General features: G+C 33.8%; 1 protein-coding gene across 1 annotated transcript in view; it reads left to right on the top strand.

Annotated features, from left to right (window-relative positions):
* The window catches only part of LOC111048357, a 43,493-nt gene that overhangs the window by 21,517 nt on the left and 8,688 nt on the right, over positions 1–13,288 (top strand). The window contains exon 6 of the mRNA XM_039438220.1: positions 5,509–5,702. Coding sequence (XP_039294154.1) covers positions 5,509–5,702 — 194 coding nt within the window. The remainder of the gene's footprint in view (positions 1–5,508; positions 5,703–13,288) is intronic.

Genomic DNA, 13,288 nt, shown 5'->3' on the forward strand with positions numbered 1-13,288 from the left:
CAGATAGGTTGGCTTATATGCCTTGTCCTCGCCAGAACAACAACTATGATTGTGGAGTATTCGCCCTGTTTTTCCTTGAGGAAGTGTTCAAGTTTCGTGAAAAAAACAGTATAACTAATTTAACAGAGGGTCTCTCTTTTGATTCTAATTTTAATGCGGCCAATTATAGATGGAGGATTCTTTGTAATTTATGTCAGATACTGAAACCAATAACAATGTCTAGCAAGTCGTTAGGATTACTAGAATGTAGAAATTCAGAAAATACTGTTCAGGGTACGGCACAAATTTGTAATGACATTCATAATAATTTCTCAGTTTCTAGACAGGTAAGAACTTCTAAAACTAAAAATAGTTCTGTTGAGAAGAAATTAACAAATACTGATCTTGGTAAGCGGAACAAAAATAAGATTAAAATTTTCAGTGACAGTCACGGTCGTGACCTGGTTCACTATCTCAACAGTGTGGATTCAGGCAAATCTAATTCAGTCAGTGGGTTTATTATGCCGGGTGCAAAATTAAGCCCGATTGCCCGTAATGTTGAAAGTGATAGTGCTGATATGACCAGTGATGACCATGTTGTGCTAATGGGAGGGGCCAATGATGTATATTGCAACCAGTCTGCCAAATTTTTGAGAGGTCTGCTCACTGTTCTGCAGTTGTTGGTATTCACTAATGTTTTAGTATCTACAATTCCAGTCAGACATGACCTGCCTGACTGGTCTTGTGTTAATGTTGAAATTAGAAAAATAAATGGTAAAATAAAAAATTGTGTGGGAAATTTAGTAATGTGAGGGTTATTGATATCTCAGACCTGCAAAGAGATATGTTTACCAGGCATGGCCTTCACCTAAATAGGAAAGGGAAGATGGCACTGGCTGATAAGATTGACAAATTAATGAAGTGTTCAGTTGATAATAGAAGAGTAATTGAACTAGGGTATGGAGAATGCTACTCGGAAAACTAATTGTTGGTCCTGTTGAAATCTTTCGCGATCTACCAATTTCTAAATGCAAAAAACAGGACCTTCAGAGAAATTTAATTGTATGGTCACTGAATATTCAATCCTTAAGAATGAAGCTTTTTGAACTGGAGGCTATTATAAATAAAAGGGAAGTTGAGGTAATCTGCCTGAGTGAGCACTGGCTAAGAGAGGAGGAAATTTGCTTCTATGTTCCTCAAAATTTTGTTTTGGCTAGCTTCTATTGTCGACGTTCTCCTTATGGGGGTTCTTCGATCTTAGTTAGAGAAGGGCTAGATTTTAAACACATTGACATATCATCTTATTGTTGTGAGACTAGTTGTGAGGCGTCAGCTATTAGGCTTAACAAATGGAATGCCCTAGTAATAAGTCTTTATCGTACTCCAAGCTCTAATTTTGAAGAGTTTATCACTAATTTAGAGCGGCTATTAACATTTGTTACCAATAGGATTAAAGGCTTCAAATACCTAATACTGGCAGGCGATTTCAATGTTGATATAATAAAAACCCTAGAACCTAGTACTCAACATTTCTTGAATTTGTTGAGATCATTCGATTTATATTGTGCAAACTCTTCTCCAACTAGGTTCAAATCATGTCTGGATAATGTAATTAGTAATGTTTCTGCTGCATACGTTCAAGTCTCTCAATTAGAACAGGGTTTGATATCGGACCATGCGGGTGTTTGTGTATCTTTTAATCTAGAAAATAAGCTATCATCTCCAAATAAGTGCAATGAAATTGATGAAAGCCCTGGAAAAACAATTTCTATCAGGTTATTTTCGGAGAAAAAGTTGGATAATTTGAAACAGTCTCTTGTTAATGTTTGTTGGAAAAAAGTTTACAAATCCAATAATAATGTAAATGAGGCAGCTGAAGCTCTTTTAAGTATTGTAGTGGAGTGTTTGAATAGCAGCTGTCCTAGATTGTCATTCGAAAGTAGAAGCAAGAAAAAATCTGTGACAAACTGGTACACACCTGAACTTGGAAAATTACACATTTTACTGTTGACATCCTACAGTAAATTTAAAAATACTTTAAATGAAGATGATAGAAAAATTTATAAGAATGTAAGAAAGCTTTACCGAAAAAAGTTGATAGAAGCCAAAATAATAAATAATAGTAAATTTATCGAAAAAGCAAACAATAAATGTAAAGCTGCATGGTCGATTGTAAAAAAAGAAACTTATACTGAAACCTTCAAAAAGCCAATTACAATCCCTCCTGACGTTTTGAATGAGCATTTTTCTAATATATCGAATACAATGCAAAATGAGGTTCAGGAACAAAGTGAAGCATCATTTTTAGAATTTTTGATCAAAGCTCCTAAATCGAAATATAACTTTAAATTGAAGACAGTGGATATGATTTCTGTTAAAGTAATTGTGAATAGAATGAGTAACTCCCGTAGTGAAGATTTCTATGGAGTTTCTAATTATTTAATTAAAGAGATATCTGACGTTATTCTGCTTCCCCTCACGTTTATTATAAACCTGATTATTGTCATGGGATGCTTCCCTGATTGTCTGAAGTTGTCCAAAGTCACACCTGTTCTAAAGAAAGGAGATCATAATGACCCCTCGAACTACAGACCGATTTCTCTCATACCTATTATCAGTAAAATTATAGAATTTTGCCTGCTTATACAATTATATGAATATTTCATGAATAACAGCTTATTGTATCCCTACCAGTATGGTTTCCGACCTAATCACTCCACAATTGATGCGGTTGAAAAAATTGTGGACCTAATCTTGAAATGCTTTGAGGAGAAATGTATGGTAGGATCCAGTCTAATAGACCTGAGCAAGGCCTTTGATTTGGTTTCGCATGAGATATTATGTAAAAAACTTGAATATTATGGTATTGTAGGCAAGGAGCTAAGTCTCCTAAGAAGTTATCTTCAGGGTAGGAAGCAAAGGGTTATCATAGATGGTAAATGTTCCAATTTCTTGAATATATATGCTGGTGTTCCACAAGGATCGGTACTTGGACCGTTTCTCTTTTTGGTATTTGTAAACGATTTTAGCTTCAATGTATCGGGTCTTTCCGTGATGTATGCTGATGACACCACCTTAATTCAGTCAGATGTGAGCATAGAAAATATCAATAAGAAGCTTGATGGATCTTTGGTACAAGCTAAAACATGGTATTCAACCAATAAGCTTAAGATAAATGAAGAGAAAACGGAGAAAATAATATTTCAATTGGGACACTCAGCAGGTCTTGACAAAGAAGTTTTGAAACCAGTGAAACTTTTGGGTATAATCTTGGATGCTAAACTCAGTTGGGAGGAGCATGTTGATGGTCTATGTAAACGCTTAGCCAGAGTAGTATATCTTCTGAGGCGACTGAAAAATTCTGTAAGCTCTGATACAGTAATGATGACATATTATGGTCTTTTTCACTCTCATTTGGCTTATGGTGTTAGAATGTGGGGGAACTCGACAACACACAAGAGAGTCTTCATATGGCAAAAAAAAGCTATTAGGGCTATCCTAGACCTTCCCCAGAGAGAATCATGTAAGCCACACTTCATTAAACATGGTATTCTGACCTTGCCATCTTTATATATTCTATATAATGTTATGCATGTGAAAAAAAGATTACAGAACTTTCCCAGACACAGTGATTACCATACCTATAATACAAGGAATAAAGAAAACATTGTTACCCCTAAAATAAGACTGACCAAGAGTTTGAAAAGTCACATGTTTTTACAATTCGCTTTGTTTAATAAGTTGCCAGTAAATGTTAAAACCCTGCCTGTTAATAGATTTAAAAATGCAGTTAGTTTGATTTTAAAACAGAATGGTTACTATTCGGTCGACGAATATTTAAAATCATGATGATGTTTGGTGCTTTGAAATGTAGTAAATGTTAGTGTATAATCAGTAACAGTGTGGTTTTCCAGGTGTTTATCAAGTACCATACAAAAATAATAATAATTACAATAGCCTGCTTTTTTATAATATTTTATTGAATTTTTAAATATTTTGATAGTATTGTATTGTAATGTTTCCTGACTTATATTTATTATTAAGTATATTTGAATATGACTTTTTATGTGTATGTTTGTATTCTAAAGCTTTACTGCATATTGACACTGCCTATTGCGATTAATTTTGTTCAACGGCAATAAAGAATTCTTATTCTATTCTTATTCTTATTCAGGCTTTTGATTCTTGATGAATCTGTTCTCATATTAAATGAATGAATTATTTTGAACTTGACTAGATTAGTTTATGGCTGGTAATGTGAAACTCATTTGCTCTTATTGCATGGAAGTCACATAATTTATATGAATTAGGCCTACCTCCTTTAAGATGAAATGAACATCGAATGACCTGTCTGACTTAGAACTGCGGTGTCAGAGCTCTTTACGTCGTACCTGATTGATTTTGGGGCCTGTGACGAGACTGTTTCCAGGTATGAGAGATAATTGGAAATTGAAGCAACAGTCAAAACAAGGTTGCTAGTTACAAGAATCATAACTTCATATAATCAGCTCTCAACTTTTTTTTGAGAGGTAAATGCTTCTGAAATTTGAGAACCCAACATTGAAATTCACTTCATTATATTATCTACTAGCCGTCAGGCTCGCTTCGCTCGCCATATCCGTCTAGCCAGGGGGCTCCGCCCTCCTGGATCGTACAAAAATGAGATCAGCGGGCTCGCTTCGCTCGCAAAACGCAGATTTTGGCCGTATCTTTGGCGTTATTTCTAATTCCTTCTAACACAACATTATTACACCCCAGCTTAGCTTCTGTACTAAATTTGAACATTTTCTGTTCATTTGTTCTCGATAAAGCTGAGAAAACGCTAAAAAAAACGCTGTAAAAACGCAGATTTTGGGCGTATCTTTGGAAATTTTTCCAAATCCGTTCTTAGTGCGCCTCTAAAGGGCCATATCTACAAAGATCATACCTACCAAATTTGAACGTTCATTTGTTCTCTATAAATCTGAGAAAAAGCAAAAAACGCTGGAAAAACGCTAATTTTGGGTGTATCTTTGACGTTATTGCGAATTCCTTCCAACACAACATTATTACACCCTAGCTGAGCTTCTGTACTAAATTTAAACATTTTCTGTTCATTTGTTCTCGATAAAGCTGAGAAAACGCTAAAAAACGCTGGAAAAACGCACATTTTGGGCGTATTTTTGGAAATTCTTCCAAATCCGTTCTTAGTGCGCCTCTAAAGGGCCAACTGAACATACCTACCAAATTTGAACGTTTTTGGTCCGGTAGATTTTTAGTTCTGCGAATGAGTTAGTCAGTCAGTGAGTGAGTGCAATTTCGCTTATTTATATATATATATATATATATATATATATATATATATATATATATATATATATATAATATATATATATATATAAGATGTTCTTTGTTTCCTCCTCATTTGTGATGGGAAATATATTATTCGAGAAATTCTTTGAATGTAACCATAGATGTTGTGGAAAAGGGAAAACTTCTAGAAGTATGTAGAAAAGGAATAAAATATCTAGAAGTATTTTTTGTTTTCAGGAAATCTTGGATCAGGCAAGCATCATGGTCAGCAAGGCAGTTTGTACGATTGACGGTGAAATAAGGAATGGCACAGACAGCTTGGAAGTCACTGACAAGAAAAAGAAAGGAAAATCATCTGGAAACAAGAGTTCGAAAGAAGAGAAAACGTTTGAAGTCAACCTGTATTTCCAGAATGTGAGTCCAGAGAATTGATCAATGAGCTCCAAATGTTTCCACCGTAGAGAAGTAAATATGTGTTACTCCAAGACAAAGCTTAAATCATTCTTTATAACGCTTAATTCCTTCTGTATAACACTTAACTCTTGCATTGGCCACATTATTCAATAATGCTAAATCATCACGAATGAAGTTGTATTTTTTCGAATGCTTTAAAATTATATAGAAAGCTTTTCAAATAATCCGAAAAAATGTATAATGTTTTTTTTTACATGAAATTGTTTATTATTTTTTGAAGGAACTTAATCCTTTTAGCCGTATTTCTTGTCGTTCTTCATCATTGATTAACTCAACTACTAAAGTATAGTGTGATAAAAGTAGCCTATAACTATTTTTATAAGACGGTTTAAATATGTAAACGGAGGGGGGTTTGTTTCTTCTCTTCTATAATTATTTGCTAAAATTATACTGCTATCAAATCATCTACCGGTATTTGAATCCTTGATTGGTTGGGAGCTTTTAGTGGATTCGTTCATTCAAATGCACAGATTATCATCATTAACTAATTGTCACCTATTTTAGCAAATAGCAACTACGAGCCAGGAACTTCAATGAAAAATACTAATAAAATTCAACTTCAGGTTTATTGAACTCTAAATAGGTAGAACGAATTAATAAAAGTCAGGCAACATGTCAAATTTTCAAACAGAACAAAGTGATTCAGCAATTTATTCACAAAAAAATATATTCAATACCAATCTACACATTTTGGGAACCTGCTAACTTGCTGCATTTAAATTTGGGCCTCGGTCATTCTATGAAATTAAATTTTGAGCTTAATAAGAAAAACAACAAAAGTTCGGCACTCACCATTTTAACAATATTCAAACTTAGACTCTTCAGAAACACTCACATACGCTTTAATAAAACTCACTATACTTGAACTCACACGCACAAATAATTTCCTGATTCTACTCCTACTAACTCTATAAAATTTGGTTCCCTATTCAACTAGATAAAAATTACTGATAACTGAAACATAACAATTTGTCCCTCTGAATGGGAAATGGGCCCAATCAGAGGACCGAGGCTCGCACACCGTTACATGTTTTCCCAGTTACGTCTCAATTCCAACTGTGGCCTTTTCACTGAAAATTATTCCCCCTCCACGAGCGTTGAGCATAACTTCCAGTGGAAAAGCCAAAGCTGCAAAAAGGTCAATGCTCGTACAATTTTCAAATACAGTGGCTTTTTCGACATGAAATTGAAACTGCACTTGGAAAATGCACGAAAATTGCTTTAATTTTGACAACTAAGCAACAAGTTAGCAAATTCAAACAAGACAGAGTCAATTCTCACACTAAAAACGCAGGGTTCAACAAACAGTAAAATCAAAGTTCATTTCAGTTCAAAAACCTGAAAAATAATATAAGATACACACAAACAACTACAATAATACCCTCTCAATATCACACTATTACAATTTCTATGATTTAAATTGATTGTAAGATCCTCACGGTTATAGTGAGACCCACGTTATAAGGTCAGTAGATAGAACTACAGGGTTGCCGATTCTCTGCGTTACCACTACCTCCTATATTAGATAGCATATCCATTTATCAGCTAAAATATTAACTGTTCATCATTGTTGATAATAATCAATAATACTTTATTTCTACAATAAAATATATCTTTCAATAATTTAATACCTAATGAATTTTGATAATTGAGTTTGAATATTTTGGTAATTAATTTCCACATGATCCAAAACAATTCGGCAACGTTGCATAGCTAGAAATGGATGGAGATTATGCTTTGTCTAATGACACAAGAAGTAGCAACAGCAATGTTAATCATGTGCTGAAATTTATAACATGGATCTCACTATTTATAGTACCGCTATCAAGATCATCTCGCCGTAAAATGTTGGAAGAATGGATACGTACAACTAAAATTTACAAAATGATTAATAATAATAATTAACAATTAACAATTTCTCTGATTGGCAATATAAGAATAAGTCACATCAGTGAGGTCCGGTGAGTGAGAAGAATAGAATAGATGTTTATATGTTTATTTCATCAAAACAATTTCAAAATACAATAATTACACTTTTTATCAATTGGATGACAATAGAAAGTACCATACAATTTCAATTTATTTTCCTTTACACACATACATAAAATACAAGTAATATTAAATTACAACAAGAATAAACAACTAGCAAAATTAGTACAAAAAAAAACAAAAATGTCCGTACAAGATGCTAATTCAGAATTTGGTGTAAAAAGAAGAAAAAAAAAAGGGGGTGGGATTGAAGCTCTTCCAACTATGGTTACCCATGTACTAGGAAGGCTTTCAATCCTTGAGAGGGAAAAAAAGGATTAGGAAAAAAGGTGAGGTGGGATGATAGGATAGTTAATTTAATAAAGAAAAATATAAAAAAGGTCCACACTAGATTGGTAAGTGAGCACACAAAAACACTAAGTTCCTCTTTTACTTTGTTTAATTTACAGGTAGAAAAAATAGTTCGTTTTAATCCAAATACTAATATCATGTTTTATTTTTTTAGTCAATCTTGCGCAGCAGATATATTCTTCAGGAATTTTATTTATCAATTTAGTGCTTAAATATATAAGTTGTCTTCTGATGGTTTCAATGTTTGTATTGTACATAAGATACTTATTTGAGGAGGGTCTCAGATTGTACAGGTTATTGATTGTGTTATTTGTGCAAGGAAAATTAGCTTTATGTTTGATTATATATTTCGCTACATTTATTACGTACAACTGCCTAACTGTTAACACATTAAACTCTTTGAAAGTCAAGTCGGTTGGGTAAAGTCTGGGTTTATTTAAAATTGTTTTGATTATTGATTTTTGAATTATGAAAAGCTCTTCTAAGTGAGAATTATAACAGCCCCCCCATACGGATATACCATACTGAATTATGGACTGGACCAGTGCAAAGTAAACCATTTTTAGATGTTTTGAGTTCAGAATTTTTTTTGCTTCGTAGAATTTATAGGATAGATATCTCATTCTTCTGCAAATAAATTTTATGTGTATGTCCCACTTCAAATTTTCATCTATTTGGACACCTAGATATTTGGTACTTTTGACTCTTTTTATAGTAGGGCAGGTGCAGTTATTGTTGCAGTTTGAGTGGAGTTTCAGATTTAAATTCTCATCAGGTTTACCAGTTGTATTGAATGCGAAGGTGATGTAATTGGTTTTTTCAATGTTCAGGCTCAGGGTGTTTCTGTCCAACCAATTTTTTATGAGCAAACAGTTCTGTTCTGCAATTTCATGTACCCCAGTCCAAGATTCCCCATGGAAAATAGCTGCAGTGTCATCTGCGAATGATATAGTTGTGGCGTTTTTTAATTTCAGCTTTAATAAGTCATTGACATATAATATAAAGAGGATTGGTGATAGTACCGTTCCCTGAGGCAAACCGTAGGAGGTCATTTTGGAGACATCAGTAAGTCCGTCGATTGTTAAAGACTGGGTTCTATCTCTCAAGTAGCTCTTTATGAGTTCTAGAAATATTCCCCTAAAGCCATATCTTTCGAGTTTATTGTAAAGAAAACTATGTGGTATAGTATCAAAGGCTTTTTTAATATCCAGGAAAACTGCTATAGATTTGTAATTGGAATTCAAGTTTTGTGAAACAGTATTAGAAAATTCAATTAACGCATCTTCGGTACTTTTCGCAGTCTGGAATCCAAATTGATTCTTATCTATTATTTTATGCTTGTTCAAATACACAACTAATCTCTTCTTTATAATTTTCTCCATGATTTTTGCTAGATTACTAATAAGGCTGATTGGTCTGTAGTTACTTGGGTCCAAGGGATCTCCTTGCTTGAATAAAGGTTTTATCTTGGCGGTTTTGAAATGTTTAGGGAAGTAGCCTTGTTCAAAGCATTTGTTGAAAATCACGGAAAGCGGCTGTGAAATAGTGTGGCTTATATGTTTGAGTACTGTGTTATTGAGATTATCCAAGCCTGGGGTGCAGTTATTTTTCAGCTCTTTTATTGTCGCTTGAACTTCATTGAAGTTTGTCGGTCTCATAAAGAAGGAATTCGGTAGAGGAGTTTCAATTACATCGTTGTTGAAATTGAAATTTGGAGAGCTTGTGGGATCATTGTTTATAGTTCTAGCCTGTCTCTCCCCAACATTGGTGAAAAAGTCATTCAACCTCTTGGCATCAACTCCAATTTTACAACACTCTTTCTTCCCCTCCCCGATAGCCTCATTAATACACCTCCAAAGCTTTGAACTATTGGTGTTACATTGTTCTATTTTATCCCTATAATAGTTATCCTTCGCCTCACTTATGAGCCTATTCAATGTATTACGATAAACTCTGTATGTATTTATCGAATCAGCATCTGCAGGGCTTTTCTTATTTTATCATGCATTTTATCCCGTATAATAATTGATCTTATTATTCCGTCCGTAATCCAAGGTTTTAAGGGACGCTTTCGGCGAGGAATATACTTCTCAGTTTTACTTGAATCCATAAAACCATTTATACGATCCACAAAATTGTCAACTAGGGTATCTATAGTATCATCATTTCCAAAAATAGTATTCCAATTTTCTTTTTCCGATTTTTCAGCAATTAGTTTGTAGTTGTATGCAATTTTAACGTTATTTGTAGGCCTGTTTCTATGTGAAGTGGTTTCAGGATTTTTCTCATTACCCAAGTGTAATAGTACAGAATAATGATCAGTTATTGTTGTTTTGAAAATATTTCCAAAAATATAGTTGAATTTGCTGTTATTTTTGAAAAATATGTGATCTATGCACGATTCAGTTGTGGTCGAGACTCTAGTACTCCCATTTATATAAGACTTATAACCTCTGCTCAGTAAAATATGCAGGTATTCCTGAACCTGTGTGCTAGTTGATTGAATATTAATATTTATATCACCAACCATGCAAACAGTTATTGAATTAGGTATATTATCGAGGAAGTTATTTAGACTGCTGATAAAATTCTCAGTGTTTTGATTTCTAGGTGATCTATAAATTCCTATAATTCTAAAAATTTTTTCATCCGACATTTTCAATTCCAAGCACAAAGAGTTGGCATCAACTATGTTACAGGCAATCTCACAGACATCAATATTATCTCTAACATAAATGCACAGACCGTCGCATTTGTTCATCTTTGAGCATTTATTTACTTCGGTGAAACCTGAGATCTTGTAAGTGAATGGCATGTTCTCGGTATGCCAAGTTTCGGTTAGAACAATTACATGTATATCAGTTTTTAAGCTGTTTATACAACAAATGAGCTGGTTGAAATTTGCATGGAGGCTACGGATATTAGTTGAAAAAATATTTAAAAATTCAACATTTTTTCCATTTATGGAAGGAACAAAATTAATGTAGTCATCGATTTCTGGAGTGAAGTTATCAGTTTCCAGTGATGTAAGGATTTCATCGATATCAGCCATGATCAATTTTGTTAGTATTAGCTTCTCCTTTCAACAACCTTTCTCGATTCCATGACAAAAGCTCTTCTCCTGTCCTGTCCTTCACTCTATCAATTATGTCCTGAACTGCATCATTGTAGCCTGTTGTTAGATACCTGAAACTTTCTGTATGCCTGGACATTGCAACAATAGCATGCGGCACACTGTTATAAATTGTATTGTCTCTTGTGTCAATTCTCACTAATACTACATCCTTTGATGTGAGCCCCTGTGCTTCGTGAATTGTGTTAATTCTTTGAGACTTATATTTTTTCATTGAATCACTTAGAATTTGTTTCTCTTTTTGCGTAAATGTCAGTATCAGAGTATTTTCCTTTAGCTGATGAGTTTCGCCGTTTTTGAAAGTTGGAAGTATAGATTTTATTTGGGGTTTTTTTGTGCTGATTTCGTGGTAGAATGATTGAAGGGCAAAACAGACATCTACAGGACACCGCTTAGTCATTGTTATATATTCCTCAGGCTCACAGAAATCTGAAATTTTGTTCCACTTGGTAACTACTGGAGATCTTTCTATGTAAGGTATCTGGTTGGAGTCACCTACTACTATAATTTCCGTTGCTCCACTCAATTCTGCAATAAATCCGATGTATCCCGCATGCATCATTAGTCCCTCATCAATGTAAACTTTTTCATATTTTTTGCCCGAATTATTAATTATGTAGGATGCTACTGTCCTATAATCTAATTTAAGCTGGATAGATAAGTTCTCTTTTGTGTAACGTCTTGAGACTGATTCTCTTATATCTTTAATGCTTGCTCTAGTTTGAGTTAATACTAGATCTTTTCCTGGCGTGTGTTCTCTTATGATATATGTAGATTTTCCACAGCCAGGTACTCCTTCTATCCAACTGACTTGTGGGAATAGAGGCTTGTTGATGTGTATTTTATTTATGTTAGTTATTAGCTCGCCATCCAGCATAAGTTCTGTATCTTTAGTGACTAATATGTATTTTTCAGTGGTTTTGAACTTATTTTCGGCTTCTAGGAATTCAACATATTTGCCTCCTTCTTCTAGACTATACCCCATTCTGTAAAAAGTGTTTGTTTTGAATAAAAATTTCTTCATATCATTATCAAATATGTTCATATTTTTTTTCTTCACAGCATCAATTGTTTTGTTCGTTACGTCTTTGTATATACTATTGAGAACTTCTTTATATATTTTAGCATTTTCAGCATCCGCCTTTTCAAGGAGATTACGCAGGTCTATCATTGTATTAATATATCTTTCGTACTTTGATATACCCTCAAAAAAACCAGCAGGATACTCAGTATCGCTGTTATTAAATTGACTGGGTATTTCCAAGTAATCAATATTTCTAATCCCTTGATTATAAAATACAAAGCGAAGGGCTTCATTTTCAAGGACAGAACTCAGCATACTTATTGACGGTATATTATCTTGAATTGAATAGTTAAAAATATCAATTCCTATCACTAAAGGGTAATTATCCAAACTCCACCTGTTAAGTAGAGCAAGCATATTATTAAATCTTAGTTGAGCTTGTTTGCTTGTTTCTACAATGAATACAGGACAGTGAGATTCTACAGAAAAGGCCTTAACATATTTTACCTCAGTGTTAGGAAGTTGTAACCATTCGTTAAAATCAATTTTGGAGCATTGTAAGAATTTTGAAAGCCCCTTAGATAACATCATGCTGTCTCCTTCTTTACATGCAAACGAGATAACTAAATCTACATATTCACCATAATTATAAACAAGATTGATTCTACTTTTTGGGGTTTTAACAGTCATGTTGAACATTTTAAATGTATCTAGTGTTTCACATATATTCTTATTGGTAATATTATTTTGTGTAACAATAGAAACTTTCTGTTTACTGAAGTGTTGCAAGGCACCGAGAAAAATCTTTTTAATACCCATAGTCGGTCTTTTCAACAACCTTCCTCAGCGCCTTTTCATACTCCGGACAGTTTTTGTCACTTACTTTGTGGTTAGCTGGATTGTTACGTTTTTTACAGTTTATACATACTGGTTGTTTATTTAGATTTGGACACGACTTGATATCATGATTGGTCTCTGCACAGTGGCTGCATGTGTTGTGTTCCTGGGAACAGAAACGTCCGATGTGGCCAAGTCCATTGCATTTG

Source organism: Nilaparvata lugens, chromosome 11 (assembly GCF_014356525.2).
Source record: "Nilaparvata lugens isolate BPH chromosome 11, ASM1435652v1, whole genome shotgun sequence".
Taxonomy (NCBI): Eukaryota; Metazoa; Arthropoda; class Insecta; order Hemiptera; family Delphacidae; genus Nilaparvata; species Nilaparvata lugens.